Source organism: Typopeltis vanoorti, chromosome 10 (genome assembly GCF_054136105.1).
Source record: "Typopeltis vanoorti isolate ZY-2024b chromosome 10, IOZ_Tvanoo_1.0, whole genome shotgun sequence".
NCBI classification, from domain to species: domain Eukaryota; kingdom Metazoa; phylum Arthropoda; class Arachnida; order Uropygi; family Thelyphonidae; genus Typopeltis; species Typopeltis vanoorti.
In genome coordinates, this window is record NC_143558.1 from 119,748,938 (window position 1) to 119,773,107 (window position 24,170).

Sequence of the window (24,170 nt, forward strand, 5' to 3'; positions counted from 1 at the left end):
GTTTTTGCATAAATTAGAGTAAAAAAGTGTATGCCATAAACAGAATAGTTTTCACAAGCATTCTTTACTACACAGTACTGCCATAAATACTGTTACAATTCCGCACATCCTGATGATGCCCACAGCCAACATTCGAGTGTTTCTCAGTAGAGAGAGAGAGGAGTTGTCTAGCTGTATGGGTTAATATGCAGTGAGGAGGTTATGAGAACCATGTAGCTGTCTTAGCACTTCACAAGGTTGGAATGCAGCCACCTGTTATTTTCAACATGCTTAAAACACTCAGGATCAGTAGGATGTTTGTGTATCTGACTATTAACCATTATAATGATACAGAAGACTTATCTGATGCTGCCAAAGAACAGGTCAACCATGCTGCATTGGGACACAACAGCTGGTGAGGGCACTCCACTGTAATCTTGTGAGAATGCAGAAAGTGATGCCACGAGAGATGAACATTTTGCAGAGAATGACGTCATGTGTACTAACTGATGACCTGGGGGTGAGAGCCTATCATCGCTCTACTGGACACTTCCTAACACCAAAACTTATGCGGCAGATGGTGATAACATCAAAGGTACTGCTCTGACAGTACATGAACAACAGACACAGAGATATCCTCTTCACAGATGAGAAGATTTTCACCACTGAAAAGTCATGTAACTGCAAAACAATTAAGTATATGCCCCAGATGGTCACACAGCACATTTCATAGCACAAAGGATTCAGAGGTCATCACTCTGTGTCAATGATGGTTGAGTGGGGGTAATCCAAGGTGCATTTCTGTGAGAAAGGGATCAAAACCTCTGTCAAAGTATCAAGACACTGTGTTGAAACCTGTGGTATGGCTGCTGAACAACATCTTGTTTCACAGTAGGCAGTTAACCACACAACAGGGCTTAACTTCTGCACACAAGGTGAGGACCACAAAACAGTGGTTGGAGGGGAATGTGCTCAACTACATATCACCTTCTAATTGGCCATCTGGAAGTCCCAATCTGAATCTGTTGGACTTCAAATTGTGATTGGAGCTTGAGAGAGAGTAGCATGCAGCAGCAGCATTTCTGTTCGATGTTGTGTGCTGCCATCGATATATGTGGGCTTACAGATTTTGGTGTGCTTGAGGCAAAAGGAGGACATTTCGAACATTGGGTGCTGCTATATGTATATTATATATGTGGTTTGTATGTGCTGAAAACTGTACACAAATGATAGATTAAAGTAGAGGTCTTCAACCTTTCAGACAGAGTGCAGGCCACATTAAAAATTTTAATGAAGCCCACGGGCCACTAAGCTATACTGCGGTATTTAGAATTGTAAGATGCTTTCCAGATTCACGAGGAACGCTGTGCATTTGATACTTTACATAAAATCCTATAAAAATAAACAAACTCAGCTTTAAGAGCGTAAGTAGGAGTCAGGTTCATGATAAGTAAATATAATCAATACTTGAAAAAAGATAATTTAATGAAGAAAATATTCATTTTTTACTATGTCAATGTGAAACTTGGCAATGCTTTTCCTTGACCAACATGTCTATGTTGGCATCAATGTTGGAAGTCGCTATGTGCAGAGTATTCTCGAGATGTTGGTCCATAACGTGAGTTCTTGTCTTGGACTTCACATGCTTCATTCCGGAGAAGAACTGCTCACATAAGTAAGTATTTCCTAACAAAGCACACATCTTCAAAGCATGCCGGCAAAGATTAAGGAATGCGTCCTCAGAAATGTAGTCTTTGTAAAATGTAAGCAAGGGCACATTGAATAATTTTTCTCTCAACGAAGTGTTGTTTTGGAGTTCAAGCAACTCCATTTGCACTGAGCCAGCCATTTCGGCAGCATTGACACTGAATGGCATTTAAAATAAATCTAAAGAAGACTGTTGGTTATGAAAATCACTAAATCTCTCTCTCTCTCTTCGAACTCAATTCACAACATGGCTAATTATGTAGCATATTCATCATGAGATGAACAGTTGGACTCAGCGAGGAGCTGAAAATGAGTTGTTCCTCCCAAAGTTTGAGCTTGGCCACAAAAGCTTTGATGTGATCAAACAGAGTGTGCACCTGTTGATCTTTGGATTGTAGCCGTGTATTTAGGTCATTCTTCGGATCGCTGAATTCCACAATCAGCTACCCCTTGGTTTGTATGAACTTGTTAAGGAGCGAAATATAATTTCAAAGACTCTTTTAAGAACCTTCCCTCTGCTCAACCAACACACACACATCACTATAATAAACCACATCATTGTGATCCGCTTTGCTCTCTTGGGTCAAAAACTCTTGGGATTGACAATGATTCAATCCTCTTGCCCTAATAATGTTGACGACAGTCACAAAAACTTTCATGACATTCTCAAATTTAATAGTTTTTGCATACAATTCTCCTGGTGGATTAAACAGTAGTAATCGATGAAATCTTTTCCTTCTAGTTCTGGTTCTTTCTGTAGCAGTGCAACAAACCCTTCGTTTTTTTCCACCATAGCAGGGGCACCATCAGTTACCACATCCTCGAGGTTGTTAAGCTGAGGTCGAAACGCTGGAGCATTTTCTTGGCGACTTCAAGAATATCAGTGTCTTTCATTATTCCCGTCATAGGTACGAGAGCTAGCAGTTCTTCTGTCACAGTGAATTCTTGATCAATGCCACAGACAAAGATAGCCAGTTGTGCTGTATCCTTCACATCTGTGCTCTCATCTGTGCAAGTGAATATGACGTAAATTCAGACGACCGTTTTTTAAAGTTCCTTCAATGTCATTGGCAAGTTCTTCGACATGTTGTGCTACAGTTATTCCAGACAAACTCAGTTTTTTAAACACTTCCTTATTATTTGGGCACAGAATTTCCCCAGCAGTGATGAGACACTCTTTCACAAATTTGCCGTCCAAGAAGGCTTTTGATTTTTTAGCAATTTTTTCAGTTATTGCATAACTTACTTTGATGCATGCTTTGCTCTCTTCTCTCTGCATTTTAAATGTACCCTGCTGGCATCTTAAATCAATTTGGAGACAGTTCACTTTGTCCACACAAAGCTGCCCTTGAAGGTGATCGAAATTGGACTCATGCTTTGTGTCATAGTGTCGATTTATATTGCATTCTTTTGATACTAACACTGACTCATGACAAATAAAACACACTGGCTTATCGTCAATTGGCACAAAGAAGTACAAATTGATTCACTTTTCATTAAAAACCTGACAAGAATCACTTGATTTATGCTTTTTACTTATAGATGCCATAGTGATGGAAGGTGAAACCAAAAAATGATCCAAAATGGCCGTGTAACGGTTATTATCCACTGAATATGTCTCACACTAATGAAAAAAGTCTGGGAATGTAAAACCACAATAGGCTATGGCTGACACGAAGAACTTGCGTGCGCTTATACAAGAATATCACACTATTCACAACTGATTGACTGTGGATGAGATCCTCTTGTATTTATATGAAAATAACGAAGTATCGAGAACCTTTGAGATGTATCTGGAAGGCACTAGACAGCACACTTGAACGAACTACTGCTTCAGCCATCTACCTGTGACATTAGTACTAGTACTTAAGTACCACTTGGTGCTGGTAGATGGATGAAGAAGAATGTCTATTTAATATTTATTTTTATAGGATTTTATGTAAAGTATCAAATGCACAGTGTTCCTGTGAATCTGGAAAGCTTCTTACAATTCTAAATACAGCAGTATAGTTTAGTTACCTGTGGGCTTCACTGAAATTATTTTTTATTGAATTGCGTTTAAATGTTAAGTAGTTATTTTTTTCAAAATGGCCGGAGGGCCAAAGGTGGCCTGCGGGACATGCATTCAAGACCCCTGGATTAAAGGTTTATGTGCTGTTCAAGTTGTAACATAACTTATGAACAACAAATTACATGATTACCACATTAATGAAAGTATTGATATTTCATATTGAAAATAACAGTACATAATTAAAAATTAATATACTAATAAATAATATTAAAACTATTTTTGATGTTTACATAAAATGAGAATCTCCCAAACTTTTGGAGGAGAGAGAGAGACAATATTGTTCCAATTCAGATTAAGCTGATATATAAGGGCTTCACAACTTTCTTTGAAAAGCATTCATATTTAAAACTGCTTCTATGGAGAAGACAAGCTTCATCTCACTCGATACTGTGTTTAGTGTCAAACCAGACTTTTGTGGTTTCACATATTCAGTGTAATATTGATGTTCGCAGGTACCTTTAAAGATTAAACAGTATTTAGGGATAGACTAGGTATATAAAAAAACTAAATTTATATGATGCATATCAAGGCTATGAGCTGAATGCATATGTCAACTGTGTATCTTCACTGGTGAGTTTCCCTGCTTTGTAAATATAAAAACTTACCACCATTGTTTCAGATCAACAAACTCAACTTGCAAATCTTGCATTATGGGATTTAAATCGAAGTCACTCTACTGTGCCGTATAACACGCGTCAAAATCATATATCGTATATCATATATTTTTGCACTATACTCAATAAAGATTCAAATGAAATATCTTTATCCAATCATATAGAAAAAGTCTTTTACTATAAACCCAATTATTTTAAAGAAATAGCATGGCCCATCCTCTGTTTTTTTTTTGAAATAGGCAGGTGTTGGAAAAAGAAAAACAATAAGGAATCTGTAATTCCAAAGAATATCTCTTAATCAACTTCTATCATAGCTATTAAAGCATTCCTAAACTTTCATATAATATATATGAACTTAATATACTTAAATTATCTAGAAAGCAGAAGCATTGTCAACATATATTAATACTGTGAGTAGGCTAAGGATTAGATAATCAAGAACGCCTTCTCCAGAAATCAAACACGAAACTATTTCAAGTCACTTCAGGCCTCTGATAAGCAAGTGGTGGTATCACATCTTCTTCTTCTCTTCCGTCTAAGACGGGTTGAGTCTTCTCTTGAGCAGGATCTTCCAGTCTTCTCTATTCCTTGCTGTTCGAAAAAGTTCCTTATATGGTCTGCATCCCGAGATGTTCTTTATTAATTTCAGCCAGGTAATTCTTGGTCTTCCAGGTCTTCTTTTTTCAGTTGGAAAAGTATTGATTAGGACGTTAGGAAGTCTGTCTGCATCCATGCATACAGTGTGTCCAAACCATCTCAGTTGTTGTTTTCTAATTTTTTCTATTATTGTCTTTTTATACAATAGTTCTTGTCTGACTGTGATGTTTGTTTTCTTTTCTATCCAACTTGTTCTATTTATTTTTCTTAAGCATTTCATTTCAAATGCCAGTAGTTTTTTCTCCTCTCTTTTTTTTTTAACTGTCCACGCTTCTGCTACATAGATGACTGTTGGTATAATTATTGCTTCATATAATTTGATTTTGGCTTGCTTAGATATCTTGTTTTCCAGATTTTCTGTAATTTTCCCATGGTGGTCCATCCTATCGCTATTCTGTGTTTGATTGTTTTGAGTTCATCTATTGTTTCTGTTAGTTTTGATCCAAGGTATATGAAGTTGTCTACTTCTTCTATTTGTTCTCTGTTTAGGATGGCTGAGATGGTAGTTCTGTTTCTCCCTATTTTTATCACTTTTGTCTTTTGTATATTTATTGTCATGTCATATGTTTTACAGGTTTCGTTTAGCTTGTTGATAAACTTTTGTAGTCATTTGGGGTTCTTGCAAGAAGGACGAGATCATCTGCATATTTGATATTATTTATGTTTAAACCATTGACATTGATTCCAGGCTCATTGTCTATTGCCTTCTTTACAACTTCTTCTAGATATATGTTGAATAGGCATGGGGATAATGGGCATCCTTGCATTACTCCTTTTTGGATCTCTATGGGTTCTGTTGTGAGTATGTCCTTTTTAATTATTGCATTTGTCTTAGAGTAATATTTTATCAAAAACTGTATTATATATTTGTCTATTGCTTTTTCTAGTAGAATTTTAAGAAGGATTTCTCTGTTGATGTTATCGAAAGCTTAAGTCCACAAAACAACAATATAGTTCTTTATGGTCTTCCCAGCTGAGCTCTGCTAGTTGGTGCAATGTGAAAATTTAGTGTATTGTTAAATAGTTTCCTCGGAAATCAGCTTGTTCTATGCCTATCATTTCTTTATAGGTGTTTTTTAATTTATTTTGTATAATTCTTATGAATATTTTATAGGTGTGAGGGAGTAAATTGATTGGTCTGTAATTTCTGCAGTCTCTTTTGTCTCCTTTCTTGTATATTGGGATGATCTTTCCAGTTCTCCAGTCATCTGGGATCTCTCCTGTTTGTAGTATTTTATTGAATAGGGTTGTTAAATATTCTATTGATATGCTGCTTCCATATGACCACAGTTCAGTACGGATAGTATCAATGCCTGGTGCTTTATTATTTTTCATCTGTTTTATTGCGTATCTAACTTCTTCTTGTAAAATTTTTGGGTGATCATTATTTTCTTCTATTGTAGTTTTGCTTCCTTGGTGGAAGATAGTCTTAAAATGGTTTGACCAGATTTTTCTTATATATTCAATATTCCCGGTTTCAGTCATCTTGTTGTTTATCATTGTTACCGCTTTTGCTGAGAATTTCTTTGTAATTTCTCTTACAGTATCATTGAAGACTTTTAGGTTGTTTTGTTGATATGCTTCGTGGCATTTCTTAGCTTTTTCTTCTAACCATTTTTCTTTGGCTTTTTTGCATAGGTTATCAACTTTATTTTTTAGTGCTCTGTATTTTTCTCTATTCTCTTCATTGTTTTGTTGGTTTACAAGTATCTTGGCCTCTCTTTTCTCTTCTATGGTAGCTATGATTTCTTGGGTTATCCACTGTTTGTTTATTTTGGGTTTGGAACCTAGAGTGTCTTTTGCAATCGATAACTGTTTCTTTTCCTTCTTCCCAGTATTTTCTGCTGTTCTGGAAGATGGAGGGTTTTAATTTCAAGCACATCTGTTCTAAAAATCAACTTCTGCTTGAGCTATCTTTTAGTTTTGATAGGTTGATGTTTTCTTCTTTTCTGATATTATTTTTCCTGTTGAATTTTATCTTCACTTTGGCAGTTAATATTTCATGGTCAGTGTCAAAATCAAAACTTCTTAATGTTCGTACATTATTTACTGATCTTTTCCATTGTTTGTTTATGATGATATAGTCTATGCAGTTCTTTATATTACCATCTGGGGATGTCCATGTATATTTATTATTAAGTATTTTATTATTTTTTATTATTTATTATTAGGTATCACATCAGGTGATGAAAAATATTTAGGACTTAGACATTCACAAACAACCGGCCTGGCTGGCTGAGTGGTTAACGTACCCATTCTCCAACCAACAGGTTGCTGGCTCGAATTCCATGGGCATGGATGTTTGTGATTGTCTTTAGGTGGGAGATGTATTTCATCGCCCAGTGTGAGACCCTGCTTATGGGAGGACTGAAGTAGATTGAAAAAAGTTCTATGTTTGGTCTCTAGAGCAAGGTTTCTGTAAAAATATGTAAAATATTATGTAAAAATAAATAAAATCACAAAAAAATCCTTAGCCAACCCACTGTACAAATGTAGCATAGGTTTACTGATAACCTTTTGTGGGCAGGAACTACATAAAAAATGCATTAAAGTCTGCAGTAGGATTTGAAACCAAAACCTGTTGGTTGGATAATGGAAATATCATCTACTTGGTCAATCATGTGACCACAGAAGAAAACGAAGAACATGTATAAGTGGAATCAATTCTTCTAGAAGCTTAACTGTCTTCAAAATTAAAATTTAAAATTTAGTACACTTCTCCCCACCACTTATCACTTGCAACAGGCTAACTACTACATCTCCATCGAATCTGTCTACAGTTGTCTTTAGTACAAATATTAACAGAGAAGACAGGTAATCAAAATTTCTAAAACAATAAATTTGGATTCTTCAGGGGAATATCTCAGCTCTAAATGAAAAATATTTAGCACATAGTGCATGTATACCATTTATGTATCTCAAAGTGGTAATGGTTATAACAAACTACCAAAATTACCTATAATACCATGCTCACATGGTCCAGCCTAAATTGGATAAACAAACTTTGGATTTCATGTGAGAAAGAAAAAACATGTTTGGAAATGCTGAGCATAAAAGAAAAATTTCTTGTCAGGCTAGTCATACTTCATCCACTAACCATACAGTCAACTGTGCTTGGAAGAAAACTTTTATTCCAGACTTCTAAAGAATTTATTACACTTATCCTTTCACATGGATCTTTGAGCAAGAATCAAGGTCTTACATCAAATAACATCTGGAAATCTCCCATCAAATCCTTCAACATCTTGGATTTCAATTTTGCCAATCAATTACCCAGTCTTTGCATTATGACAACAAACGCAGCATATCACATTTGCCTTCACATTTGTGCTTTAGGATGAATCAGTTTATCTTCTTGAGTGAACTCACTCAACTATAATTGAGTACCAAAAAGGCTCAGTCAAAATTCCACAGCCCAGTCAAATGAACTAAAGTGCAAACTTATGGTAATAAGTTTGCATGCCGAGATTCATTTCCTAATATATCCACCACCATCATCAAATTCCTGATACCCCCCCCTGGGGAGAGGTACAGGATAATTATGATAGAATGATAGTATAATATATAATATATCCTTCAAATGAAAAATAATCTAACCAAAATATCTGATTTAATCTCGTCAGTAATGATTTATAGACAAATATGACCATTTTCACAATAGCAGCATTTATTTTTCTGAAATCATACATGCTCCCTACAGATCATTCCTAAAGAAAAATTATGTTATTTATTTTTTTGAACAGGGTCACTTAAGGATCAAAGCGAGATAAATGGGAAAAGACTCCCACAGAGCTTTTTTTTTTTTTTTTAAGGTATGATCAACCAGGCTTCTTATTTAATGCCCATATCCTCACTTTTTCATGGTGCACTCTATTAGTAGTGTTGGATTCTGAATAAGGAGAAATTTAAGTTACTAATATTCCTTACAGAATCCAACTTAATCCACCATACCAAATGCTATACTTGTAAAAATTATTTGATATTAATCCCATGATTGTAAATTATTATTCATATAATTGTCTCGAGTTTATTTATTAAATTTTATTAATTAATCTAAAATATGTGTTAGCAATGATAGGACCTTGTATTGAAATATTATTCTGTTTATTTTGATTATTCCTAATTTAATATTATGAGGAATTGTATATATAAGTTTAATATGCCTCATGTGAATTATAATATTTAAATTTTTTATTTATCACTACCAGTATGTAAAGGTATAATGTTATGCAATATTTCTGTTTTTATTTTATTTTGTTTGTTACTATGGAGATGGGCTAGAAGTAGCTTGCGCATGCATGGATCACAAGATATGGTATTCAACCGCAGAGAAGGAATTGACATAAGAGAGCATGAGAAAGAATTTGGGGTGGGAAAAAGAAGGGAAGTATATAGGCTGAGAGGGGAGAAAACCGAGGCGCTTCTCTTTTTCAGGACTGACCATTCGAGGATACGAGAGCATTGAGTATAGCACAGACAGACGAGGAGAATAGGAGATGCAGCAAGGTGAACGCATCTATTTAAATGTATATAAATATATAAAGTTCTAGACACATCTCTTGCTGTGTCTAGAACTTTAGTGCTGTAATTGGACTATTTAAGGACCGGAAAAGTAATAGGCAACTGAAAATAATTGTAGAATTTAAAGAATTACTACGTGTTCCATTAGTTTCATGGAACTTTAACAGAGAGCTGAATTGGTCAAATAGTGTTAAAGAAGGAATGAGCATTTTCCTTTATCCAAATATGTCTATACACGTGAAGTGCGACCATTAATAGTTCAGTTATCATTGAGAAGATTTATTCTAAATAGTGTTGCCATAGTGTGCTAAGTAAATATAGTTATAAAGTGTGCCCATAGTGAAATTGATGAGCAAAGGATTTATCTGGTAAGCACTGTCCAATTTTATGTTACTTCGGTGAAGAGATATATGTGTAATTCCTCCTGTTATTCCCCACATTAATTATAACGTTTTTTGCTGAAATCAGCCAGAGTATGAAGTGTGAAAGTGTATAATCATGAAGCAGTTGCTGCCATCATTAATGTGTTGAGACTTTACTGACTGTATGATAATAGCAAAATTTGTTACTAAGAGATTTTGTGATATTGAACTCTATTAAAGGTTATTTTAATATTGTGAAAGTTATAAGTCTGATAGCAGGATGCCCACAGACTGAATCTGTAAGATGTTGTGACCAGTTAAGCTAAGACATTTATATTATCTTGTTCTCAGAATTGAATTTATATGTATAATATATAACCCTTAATTAAATGCTTTGTTTTGATGATTTTAAAATTGTGTTTGCCTGAATCTCTTTTACTGCACCGTTCATGACATTATCGGACCTAGCTGGAGCGTCAAAAATAAGAGATATACTCGGTCAACGTAAGAAATAATATTGATATAAAATTAGTTGATGCTTGGTTTCACTACATTTCATTAGACTAATCTAGATATAGAGTGGCGGAGTCTAAAAATATAAATTTCGCTATAATTAAATTAGTAATCAACCAGCATCTTATTAATTGTTTAAGAACAGAGTTAAAACAAGCTGGTGGATCAAAAACAAGGAAGTACGATCCGACAGTAAGTTCATTCATTTTTCAGTCTGCAAAATGAATGAACAAGGATAGCCTGGCAATTTGGAATAGTATTCTCTACCGGCTTAAACCAAAAAAAAGGCACAACACAATGAAATTGAATGTATTTCCTTTGGGAGTAGGTTTCTATAATGATATTTGGTTTTCTTTGTGGATTGTTGGATGTTGAGGCAGAAGTGAAATGTTTCCAATGTGTCATTAGAGAATATGCTATAAAAGACTAACAATTATGATCCTACTAACTTAAAAAGATTACTCAAATCCTCTTTAAGTAATCTTGTCTGATCATAATGCATATTACTCATTTCTTTATTCCAGCAATGCTCCAGCGCCATTATCCCATCCCTGTAGTGTTTCTAAGATCTGCAAAACACCCCTCTACAGCTGCAATCACCTCTTGAGTCAAAGAAAAACGCTGACCAGCGAGGAATAGTTTTAGTTTAGGGAAGAGATAGAAGTCAGAGGGAGCCAAATCTGGGGAATAGGGTGGATGTTTCGACAATTCATAGTGCAGATCCCTTAATTTTTCCATTGCCAAAACACCTTTGTGGGCAGGTTCATTGTCCTGATGAAAGATGCTTTTTTTTCTTCTGCAAATGGGGTCTTTTCTCACAAATTTTTTCATCTAGTCTGGTTAAAAGATCGGAATAATATTCCCCAGTTATTGTTTTACCCTTTTCAAGGTAATTAATAAACAAAATGCCTTTAGCAACCCAAAACACTGATGTCGTGACCTTTCCTGCTGATGGAACCGACTTTGTCTTCTTTGGTGCTGAACAACCAGCTTCTGTCCACTGTTTTTTATTATTATTATTATTTGACACCTACAGGGAGTCTAAGGACTCATTGAGGGAGGGCACCTGCTCTACAACTCCATCTCCACCAATCACCAACTGACCGCAACTACACCAATGCCATCTACCGCCGACCACCACTGATATTTCCACAGACAATCACAAACATCCATGCCCACAGTGGGATTCAAACTTGCAGCCTTTTAGCTGGAGAGCAGATATGCTATCCACTCGGCCAACTAATGTGTAATGGTGAATCCAAATCTCATCCATGTAATAAATCAATGCACAAAATCAGTTTTATTCTTGTTAAAACGATACAAGCACTGTTCAGAGATTTTCATGCGAGTGCGTTTCTGATCTGCTGTGAGCAATGCAATTCTTCATGCAAAATATATCCTACACATTCTTTTGAAATGCCTATAGTCTCAGTAATTTCATGCACTTTGACTCGCTGGTCATTCAATACCATATCATGCACCTGATCAATGATTTCTGGTGTTGCTACACTTTTTGGACGTCCTTCATGTGGATTATGTTAAAGGCTGGTACGGCCATGTTTAAACTCGGAAGCCCATTTCTTAATTGTCAATACACCTTCTTTTACAAAGAATTTTATAACCACATGTTACTCGATTTTTTCCATTTCAAGGGATACAGACAACACTTTTGCTTCAGACAGCTGTATATGATACAGCTGTATATGATAGAATGACTTGCAATTTCACATGGATGCTTATGACAGATGTACCAACTTAGAAAAAAATATCTCTTGCTGATAGTGTTGCCATCTATGGTCAAGGCTGAGAACTTTTCAGACCACCTTTGTATATTGTAGTTGTATGGTCGATCTTGGACCTGGTCAATCTATAATGTTTTGTTAATGTTACAGATCATTATTGCACTTGTGTAAGTGCCAATGTTGAAGCAAATATCTTAACTTTTGGGTGGGAGATGAATTTCATTGCCCAGTGGTTCACTGGGCATCGCAAGTTAAAGAAAGCCTTGCTATGTTTGTCAGGTTTGTACTTAGCCCACCCATGGTACAAATGTAATATAAGTCTATAAAAACCTTTCATATGGTGGGAGCCACATAAAAAAAAAGTAAATAATGACTATATGCTAGGTCAGAAAGCAATACATTTCGAACTACTTGATTTTGTTTATTTCTTGTGTGAAAATTGTTTTGTGAACTTCAGCATTCTCGTTTTAAAGTACATTCATAGTATACCTCACTGTATACCAGGGAGCATTATTAGTTTGCCCTTCTGTAACCTGCTCAAAGTCTAATAAGCCATCAGAATCCTTCCAAATGGTCATGACTGAACCAGGATTGTTATATGGATCAGATAACATAGGATGGGCTATCATGAAGGTTTGTGCTTTTACTGTTTGCTATAGTGAGCTTAAAACAGCATTGGTTGTATGGGACTCAGGCTGGGTTTTTTCCATTTGTAATGCATCATTTTGCTATAGTGGTGTTTGCTGTTGTGTGTGTGTGTGTGCGCGCACGCATGTACTGTATTTTAGTGCCAAATCAGAAGCCAGAATTGAAGAATGTACATAAAGTTGATGCTAAATTAAATGAAGAATAAGACAGAATTATATTTTATCTCCACTTCATATATTTATACCCTATACGAATCCCAGCCGGCCTGGTTGGCTGGGTGGTTAGCATATCCACTCTCCAGCCAAGAGACTGCGAGTTTGAATCCCACGTAGGCATAGATGTTTGTGATTGTTCTCTCCCAATATGGACTGGGTCACCATGGGAGTAGTAGACCCAAAACCTCCTGTAATGGGAGAGGCCTTCACCCTGCAGTGGGTAGAAAATAGACTGAATATATATATATATTTTTTTAATGAATCCCATTATTGTAAAGCAGTTTCAAACCTGATATCAGATGAAAGATATTAAGCTTATCACTACATAAATGACATTATCTCCTGAATAAGTCATCTACAAATCTCTAGTCAAATTCTGTTCTAACAAACAAGGCAAGGAAAAAAAAAAAAAGGAGTAAAAATGGCAAACTGAAAATAGGCAAGACAAGCACTGTTTAAATTTGGACGATGTACAAAGAGCTCACAGCTCTCTTTGTATGAATGTTCCACAAGGAATTTACTTTGGTGTAAAAGCTCCCCCCCCCCCCAACTACTCTACGTATGGTTGAGATCACATGTTCAGCTATGTCAGATTGCTCAAGGTTCATGTGCTGGATATAAGATTTATGATAATCATGATGAAGAACTGCAGATCTACCAAACTGTCTGAAGTAGAAATCAGGAGCAAGGGATCAGGTAAGCACCTGGAAAATTGAGTGGAAGAAGCTTGTCTTTAGGTGAGTAAAGGAAGGTAGAATTCTTCCTGACAGGACAAAGAGGTATTACAATGTCAAAAGGCCTTATCAATATGTTCAGATATTCCATTAATATACAGAAGAGGAATCTGAAAGATTTCTTCCTGAGACCTAGAGATCGGAAGCCTAAAGCTGCTAAATGTCTTGTTATAGATGGTCTTCAGTGGAACATAAACTGTGAGTATGACTTTTTGACTGGATAATGATGAAAAATAGTATGGCTATAACAATCAGCAAGTGTTTCTTTTCAAAAGACTGAGAACTTTAAACTATCATCAGGCTGATGAAGAAATGATAAATCTAGAAATGCTGGCTAATTGTTTTTTTCCGAATCCATGACAAACTAAATGCTAAAACGAATCTTATTTATTTTTTAGACAAAGAGTTTCAAATCAGACGGAGAACCATTCCATATCACAAATATATCAACAACATATCAATACCATATTGCAAATTTAAGAGAAATGTCATTAAGGAGATGATCTTTGAAATGCTCTATGTAGTAATTGGCAAGTGTAGAAGATAGAGGACATCCATGGCTGTACCTTCAATCTGTTCATATAATTTGGTCTAGACTAAAATAACTGCAGTGGATACAAAAGTCAAAAAATTTGATAATGTCTGGAGAAAAATCTTGTTTAAGTTAATTAATAGTATCTGTCAAAATAATGTTAGTGAGAAACATACTATATATATGCCAGCCTGGTTGGCTGAGTGGTTAGTGTATCCAGTCTCCAGCCAAAAGGCTGCGGTTTGGAATGACATCGTGGACATGGATGTTTGTTATTGTCTGTAGAAATACTAGTGGTGGTGGGCAGTAGATGGCATTGGTATAGTTGCGGTTTGTTGTAGATGGTGGAAATAGAGATTTGTAGAGTAGGTGTCCTCCTTCGATGAGTCTATGGACTCCCTGGAAGTGTCACGTAATAATAATAAAATAATGATAATATATCATCATCATCATCAAATTTCTGACATGTACTCTCAAGGGGTGTACAGGATATGATAGTAATACATGAAACTTACATCATTACTAACTTCCTATTTACAATTTTTCTCCAAATCAATCTGTTACCTGTCAAGACTCTAAAATTATCAAATCTTATATTATCTTCAAAGCACTTTTTACTGTATCAATCCACCTATATCTTGGTCTACCTCTGATCTTTTTCCTTCCATCCTGGCAGATAACACTTGTTTTGCTAATCTTTCCTCTCCCATTCTGTTTGTGACCATACCATCTGAGATTAGCTCTGCTAACATGTTCCTGGATGCTAACAATATCAAGTTCTTTCCTAATATCCTCGATTTTAATATGATACTGCCATTGATACCATCTGTTCACACCCCTAATCTTTCTCAGGACTCTCATATCTGTGGTCTCTAGTCTTTAGTCGAGTGTTTTATTTCTAATCCAGCTCTCAGATATGTAAGTTAAAATTGGTTTGAAGACTGTCTTGTATACAGCTAATTTAGTGTTTTGGCTAATTTTTCTCTTATTCCATATAAATTTATTCAGTTGACTTCCTACCATACCAGCTTTGTTGATTCTGTTGTCTATTTCCATATTTAATTTACCATCTTCACTAAAAATCGCGTCTAAGTAGCTGAAATGTTTTACTTGTTCTATAGGTTCTCCATTCACAATGCAGTTGATATTTTCAATACTTCTGCCTATTTTCTGTCTTTGTCTTGTTATTGCTGACCTTCATACCATATCTATTACAACAGTTATTATTTAGAAGTATAACATCGTCCACATAAAATAAATAGCTGACATTAACATCTCCATTTTTGATATCAGGTTTAATACCACTTTCCTTCATAATATGATTCATATAGAATGATGAATAACAGAGGGGATAATGTACATCCTTGTCTGACACCAGATTTAACATTAAACCCATCTTGTGTAGCGTTTTGAATAGCTTTCCTCTTGGCATCTTGTCATATGCCTTTTGTAGGTCTACAAAACTTAAATATAAACCTCTGTTCTATTCCCATGATTTCTCAACTATTTCTTGTAAAGTGAAAATCAGATCCTGAAAGCCTCTATTTAGCCTGATGAATCAAGCTTGTTCTTCACCAAGCTTCCCTTCCACAATCCTTCTCAACAATTTCTCAAGTATACTTACTTAAATCTTACCAGGAACACTCAGCAGAGAAATACCTCTATAATTCTCACATTCAGTTTCATTTCCCTTTTTGTATATGGATACTATGAGATCTCTACTCCAATCATTTGGAATTCGTCCATCTGTTCATACCTTCTGAACTATGCAGTGCAGCTACTGAAAGACTTTTATACCTCCATATGTGAGCATTTTTGATCGAATATCATCTACTCCTTCTTCCTTCCCACATTTCAGGCTTTGGATGGCTTTTTCCATTTCAAGTATGGAACATATTCCTGATTGCATGCCTGTTGAGTGTTTTTTTACAACTGTGCTGCCACTGATTGTTTCATTTAGTAATTTTTCAAAATAATTACTCTGTTATGTCCTTCTTTTCTTATTATATATCTAAATGTTGTATAATATACCTCTCCTTGGATGTCCCATGATACTATTGAGAACACAAAGGGATTGCCTCAGAGTCGAGCCAATTCCTAGGTGACAAAGTCTCTGAAATTCGTTTCTCTTAAAGTTCTGGGAAAATTTGTTTTTATAGCTGCGCCACCCAGAACTCTTAGATTAAGAAAAGAGTTTCCTAATCAAGAAGTGAACTTGCAGATGTATCCACTATTGACCTTTATTTGCAGTCGTGACCTTAACTACCGTTTATTCCCTCCTGCTTAGTTTCGAAAAATTATGAGTGGTGCATCGGATTCTTAGACACAGGCAATTAAATTAAAAATAGCAAAAGGTTTATTTAACACATTGGATGTCATACAGTACAAAGAATAATCAATCAATCACTACTAGAATGTTAAACAAATAAATTGTACATGCATTTTTAACAAATATGGATATCATAGAAACACTTCTCTTAAAGAATCATAATCTAGCATTCTTAGATCATAAAACTAATATAAAACTTCAGATGTTGACTAAACTACTCAAATAAAATCATTTCAATACCTCTTAATATACAATTATCAATCAGCACATGTAAAGAACATTTCCCTTCTTCTCTAACTGTTATCAAAGCACTATAGTTCTGTCTTATTCTAACTAGAGTCCTTAATTTTCAAAATACAATTTATTTCTCTTCCTCACACACATTGCTTGACAAAAAGGTTACGATACCATACTTGATGATCCATTATACTTTTCCCTTCGATTCTTTATTATTTTTCCTCAGACTAATTCCTTTCCGTTGGTGTTATGGCTGGGATTCCTGCGATTGTTGGTTGGTCCACACATTGCTAGTATATCGAGCCTAAGCTCGATATACTAGCAACGTGTGGACCAACTAATACACATAGCATGCTGCTGAGTCGCTGAGCTTTCCCACGAATTGCCTGCTATATGTGTAAATGTCTATCCTTTCATCATAGGGCTTGGGTCCCACAACTTTTCCAACTACTATGCGGCATCTCCGACTACTGCTACCGGGGAGTGAGAGCAGAACTCCCCGCGAACTACACGTCCAGACGATCGAGAAGAGAAAACAATCATAAAAAAAGACCTTGTGGGGGTGGGGGGGTTCCTAACTCTTTTATACTAACCTCCTACCGGTACTCTCTGTAACCTCAGTTGTTTACCCGCCACTTTATTATCTGTACACGTGGGTCTTACTTCCGTAGCGTTTTCTCCAAACAGTTTAGGTCTCCAAGTGCTGTATGCACACGAAACTGAGGGGCAACTTCTTAATCCGATGGTGTGTCCTTGTACTATGACCTTGTGTTCTCACTTTGTTACATGCAATTCATTGTGTATCAATCTTAACAAGTAATACAAAATTACCAAATTTCACTATCAAAATATACAACCCAGTAGGAATTTTTACACTGAAATATTCACAATTTTCTTTTTTATCACTGTATCCTATTTTTGTCAATATATATATATATATATATATATATATATATAATTTACACTAGGATGCAGCATATCCTTTCAGGGTTTAACTTGTTAAATCACGACTGAATAAATTCCTAAGGAACTCTATTCATTCAAGATTTAACAACTCCATACTTCAAGGATATCTTTTTCTCTGGTTTTCATGTCATCTTTATCATTTCCTTTTTAATTCCTTTTACAGCACTCTTTCCTCTATTTCTGAGCTTCTTCAACAACCTCCAGAATATCTTGTGCTACCTTCTTGATATTTATTTTCTATGTTCTTGCCAAAGTCCTCCCATGACTTTTGTTTAGCTAGTTTTACACAGTGTTTAGCTTTCTTACATTTGTCTCTGTATTCTCTAAGAGCACAAGCTGACTTATTTGCCAGGAACTTTCTTCTTTTCCTTCACTGCCTCTCTATCTTCCTGTGTTCTGATTTTTCTACCCTTGCAGACAACCTCACCACATACCTCTCTAGCTGAATCAATCAATGTTTTCTTCAGGGCTTGCCACTGAATCTCCAAGGTTTGATTCCTGTATAATTATAATATATAGACTAATCAGAGTATCAGCAGAGCCTAAACGAAAATCACAAATTTCAGTCTTAATATTCAAAAACAGTTTTAGTGAAGGTAGATGATAATGTAGACAAGTACTTGGAAACTTTATATGTAGGGCAGCCAATGCAATATACTAAGCCTTGTGGATCTTTGGAAGACTATAAATCTGGGAGAATTAAAGATCTTCATCTTTGATTTAATTCTTCATTTCAATTGTAGATGTCATCAATCAGTTTATTAGCTTTATTAATATGGCTGGTAGCGAAAGATGAGGGGGAGGGGAGATGATAACTAGAAAAATCATGAAGCATTATGGAAATCTTCCTAAAACACTCTTATGTATCTTGTATGACTGCTGTTTGCCCATGTCAACTCTAGTAATAATAAGAAAGATTGCTGTTTACCTTTAGAGATTCAGAGTTTATAATTTAAAGGTGTCAGAAGTTTGTAGCTTTCTTAGAGAATTGTGACAGTTTAAAAATGAACTTTGTTGGCAATTTCAGAAAGAGCTGAAAGAGCCTCTGTGTACGAGATGAAAAAAATCCATAATAGGTAACTTTCTTGGAAAAACAGTATATTCACGATGTTTTGCTAATACTATGATGAGATCTCAGTATTAGCAAAACATTCTACCTGATAAATTTACAACTAATTTATCCTAACTGTTTGTGCTATTACCAGATGTAGTCATAGAGTGGCTGACTTGTAAACTGAATTTTTGTTTATGGGAACTGGAAATAAAGAAACACTCATTTGTATAAATCATGAGAAATATGTAAAAACTCAATTTAGGTTCTCCACAAAGCCGAGATAATTGTTCATGTTTGTTGAAAATAAAGATGGAAACTGGGACTTATGTAAAAAATAACTTAAAATCTATGACCTCTCGAACACTGGTGTGTTTTTATCCTGAGAGGAAGATTTGTACTTTCCTTTCTTCATCCAAAGATAAGTTTCGAACTTTCCAGATATCCACCAGATTCCTTGCTCCTGTCCATTGTGAGGAACATAAATCTGATATCCATTACCACGAATCTGAGCAATCTGACCTAGATGAACATGCAACCTCAACCAAATAAAGATTACTTCGTGTGTGTGTGTGGGGGGGGGGGGAAATCAAACATTTACACAAAAGTATATCAAACATTTATGTGAAGAGGCTGTGAGGCCTTTCTTTGAATTTAAACAGATTCGATAGTCACAAAATAAAGACTTATTGTTACATAGACCATATATTTATAACGTACTTAAGTTCTTACACATTGCCTACCGGTTTCGCTAGTAACTGACTAGCTTTCTCAAGGCTTGCATAGTACAAAAAAAGGTAAATGCAAAAAAGGTTTAAAAATACAAAGAACCGTTAGTACCTGTTAGGTAGCTAGGGTGACATGTTCGCGTGACATAACTACTCAGCATCATGAACACGCGTTACATGCAAACACGTAATATGATTATTTGCGTACTGTAGCTCTGTTGAACTGAGAGAGTTAATTAGATTTTTCCAGGTATCATTCAGAATGGCCCCTTGATTTCTGTTTAGGTTACTTCCCTACGTAGTACAACTGCCGCTTCTTTAAATACTCGATGTCTGTAATCCTTGTCTACGTAGGGCATGGAGCTGTTCTTCCAGTCTATAGTGTGGTTCGAAGTTGAAAAGTGATGTGCCAATCCTGAGGTGATCGTTCTGTTGTGATTAACATCGCCTACATGTTCTTTCTGTCTTATTTCCAGGCTTCTCGAAGTCTGCCCAATGTAGGAAAGACCGCACGTGCATGGAATATTATACACACCTGGATATTTATAAAATGGCACACTGTCTTTAGGAGATCTTAGGACTTGTCTTATGCTATTTGTTGGTTTAAATACAACCCTGATGTTATGTGTCTTTAACAATCTTGCAATATTTGTGGAAGTTGAACCTATAAAGGGGATGACTGCTGTTGAAATTTGCTGGCCGACTGTTCTTTCTTGTTGGTTATCTTTGTATAGGAATTTGTTGATGATGTGCCTAGGATAACCATTTTGTGATAGAGTTGTAGCTATTTGAGACAGTTCTGTTTGAACTTCTTCCTTGTCAGAGATAAATTTTTTAGCTCGATTTCTTAGCATGTGGATGATGCTGTGTTTTTGTGACCTATGATGGTTAGAAGAGTAATGTAGATATCTTCCAGTGTCCGTTGGTTTTTTGTAAATCGACAGTTTGATACTGTTTCCTTGTCTTTTTACTAGTAAGTCCAAGAAGTGTAGCCGCTCGTTATTTTCTACTTCTAGAGTAAATTTTATTTTATTGTGGAGTGCATTGACTCTGTTAACAAACAAATGTAGGCTTTCTAAGTTGTCTTTCCATATGATGAAGATGTCATCCACATATCTCCACCATATAGAAGGTTTAGGAGTAATGCTGGTGAATATCTCATCTTCAAATTTCTCCATGAAAGATGTTCAAGCATTGCCTACAATCAAATTTTTTCAAAGTTAACAACAAGATATACAAACAATTAGAAGGCCTAGCCATGGGAGGCTCTGTCACCACCATGTGCAGACCTTTTCATGGAGAAATTTGAAGATGAAATATTCACCAGCATTACTCCTAAACCTTCTATATGGTGGAGATATGTGAATGACATCTTCATCACATTGGGCAGACTTCGAGAAGCCTGGAAATAAGACAGAAAGAACATGTAGGTGATGTTAATCACAACAGAACGATCACCTCAGGATTGGCACATCACTTTTCAACTTCGAACCACACTATAGACTGGAAGAACAGCTCCATGCCCTACGTAGACAAGGATTACAGACATCGAGTATTTAAAGAAGCGGCAGTTGTACTACGTAGGGAAGTAACCTAAACAGAAATCAAGGGGCCATTCTGAATGATACCTGGAAAAATCTAATTAACTCTCTCAGTTCAACAGAGCTACAGTACGCAAATAATCATATTACGTGTTTGCATGTAACGCGTGTTCATGATGCTGAGTAGTTATGTCACGCGAACATGTCACCCTAGCTACCTAACAGGTACTAACGGTTCTTTGTATTTTTAAACCTTTTTTGCATTTACCTTTTTTTGTACTATGCAAGCCTTGAGAAAGCTAGTCAGTTACTAGCGAAACCGGTAGGCAATGTGTAAGAACTTAAGTACGTTATAAATATATGGTCTATGTAACAATAAGTCTTTATTTTGTAACACTTTATGACCAAAAACATGTACAATTTAAATAGATTTGATAGTCTTCAGTTATCCACTTCATGGGAAATATTATTGTATGAATCTTTTGTAAATTCCTCATTACTGTATTATATTTGTATATAATTTTTTTAAATAGGAATTTGTTGACTATATGCTATCTTTACTTATGCTACGGTGGCACTTTTTTAAAAAAAATTATGTTATTTGCATTTAAATCACATCCACTGTCAACGTACAAATGCCTTCGATACAAAAGCAAAAATTTTACATTCATTAAATTCTTTTTCATGTAGGTCTTAATTTCTGTCTATTTTCAACATACTTAAATTTATTCTTAAAATTTAATGAGTTCTTAGCAAAGGAAGATCAGACAGTTGGCAACCTGCTTAGAATATGCCAAAGCAACTAAAGTTAAGAGGAGAGCTTATTATGCCTGTAAATTTTGTGTATTCTCCAAGCAGTCTGCATGTCACATGGGATGCAAAGCCCTGTTCCATCTATGAAACTTTATAAGGTAGAGGATGACCTGGTTCAGAGAAGATATTTTAAATAGCTTTTCAGTTAATCTGCAGGTGGGAAAAATGAATATACTCTATCAAAGCATATGCTCCTTATATCCTACCGGAAGTCATATAATGGCATATATTCTAAATTATCAATTTTCTTCTTCTTTCTCATCTGTCTGATGAAGGTTGAGTCCTCTATGAACAAATCTTTGCCATCTGGTTTTATCTCTGGCCATTTCTATATCTCTCTGAAGCTTGATAATTGTGACCTTTTCTTCAAAGACTGTAGGCAAGTTCTTTTTGGTCTGCCACTTGATAGTCTTCCTCCAATGATTCCATTTAAGACTACATTTGGTAATCTCTGAAACGGCATTCTCTGGAGGTGTCCAAACTGTCATGATTGCTGTTTAAGCATTATAGCTAGAATATCTTCTCTATAGTTTAATTCGAGTTTGACTTGCTCATTTGTTTCGTATTCTGACCAGTGTCATTTATTTTCTTAAGCATTTCATTTTGAATGCTCTGATTTTCTGTATTTCTTTCTGATTGAGTCTCTATGTCTTGGCTCCATACATTGCTGAAGGTGTAATAACTGTTTTATAGTTTTTAGTTTGAAGCTTTATGAAATGCTGTTATTTTTTCATATTTTGTTTAATTTATTCATATCAAGTATATTAATTGGTCTTTGAGGGGAATTAGAAAAAATTAGATCAATAGTGTAAACCCATGAAAAGAAATCATAACTGATAAAAAATATAATTATTTAAAAAAGAGAAGCAATTCATTCTCTCTCCATTTTCAAGTATGTTCTAATTTCAAGGTATAAAAAAGAATCAAAGAAACCTTCAAGCCTTTTTGAGGAGCAGATCGGGATTCTCTTAATGCATAGACTCCACCCCCAACAGAAATCTCTCTCCAGATACCAGGTGTAGAACCACCACAAAATGAACCTCGAGGATGCATAATGAGAATTCCATTTGTTGTGAGGCCATCTATTTCACCATTCTGTTGCCATTTGGTTGCTTTTTCCTGGAAAAAATAAAATAAAATAAAGAGAAACTAACATTTATATTTATAACAAGATTTTTGAGTAATTATTATAAACTCAATTTAGGTATGCGTGCAATATGTAGATTAAATGCGTGCAATCTGTAGATTAAAATCTCTGCATATTTTTGTGTTGTGATGATGGTACTGTTTGGTCTCTGCATTCCAAAGCAGTATTTCTGCAGACATTTATTATAATTTTTTTTTTTTTTCTTTCCCAAAACGTTTTATAAGATTAGTTTGTATTCACTTCTGTAGCTTAAATGTCCAGTAAAAATCTGAGAATATGAAAGTGATTGTGGATGATGCAGAGGAGTTGGGGCCATAGAAACATGAAATTAACAAAAAAACTTTATTAACACTTATTTCGTTCTGAATCTAACAGATCATTTTCAGTGCACTGACAATTTGTGCAAAACTAGACTTATCAGGTTTGTTATAGGTCATATACAACTAGTATTCATGTAGACTTTTCACCATTTTTCCAAAGTAAAAGAGTGACAGTCACAAGGAACTTAGGACACACTAGGAGGAGAGTATGTTGATAGGGAAAAAACAAGAGGTTTTTCCTTCCAGAAGCTCAGGTTTTTCATTCTGTAAACTCAAGAAAATCGCAAATCTGTTAGGGTTAGGTACCAAAAGATGGCAGCACTTGTTTTCCAGCCTCTTCATCGGTGGCTGCTATATTTAGTGATAGACATGGGCCAGCTATCTCTGATTGGCTATCGGTGGAGACTGAACTGCCAACTCAGTCTCCAAAAGCTAGACAGGGTATAAAGGATTTGCTATAAGGAAATAAAAGGCGTTAGCTGATTTTTTTTTATTTTTATTTTTTAGATTGTATTTCTTGAAAATGGTTTGGAAAAACCAGAAACATAAGGAATTTCACCTCTCTGTACGAGTTCTGGGTTGTCATGAGCAGGCTATGGAAGAGAATAGGGTATCTTTGAGATGCTCAAGGTAGAAATTGGCTAATGCAGATGAAAGATGACTCCCCATTGAAGCAGCTCATCATCAACAAATTTCTGACATGTACCCTCAAGGGGTGCACAGGATATGATAGTACTACATGA

At 35.4% G+C, this 24,170-nt stretch overlaps 1 protein-coding gene across 1 annotated transcript in view; it reads right to left on the reverse strand.

Annotated features, from left to right (window-relative positions):
• Pli (E3 ubiquitin-protein ligase pellino) overlaps positions 1-24,170 on the reverse strand; it is a 157,750-nt gene that overhangs the window by 49,074 nt on the left and 84,506 nt on the right. Inside the window, exon 6 of the mRNA XM_090398813.1 lies at positions 22,894-23,079. Within this exon, the coding sequence (XP_090254939.1) occupies positions 22,894-23,079 (186 nt within the window). The remainder of the gene's footprint in view (positions 1-22,893; positions 23,080-24,170) is intronic.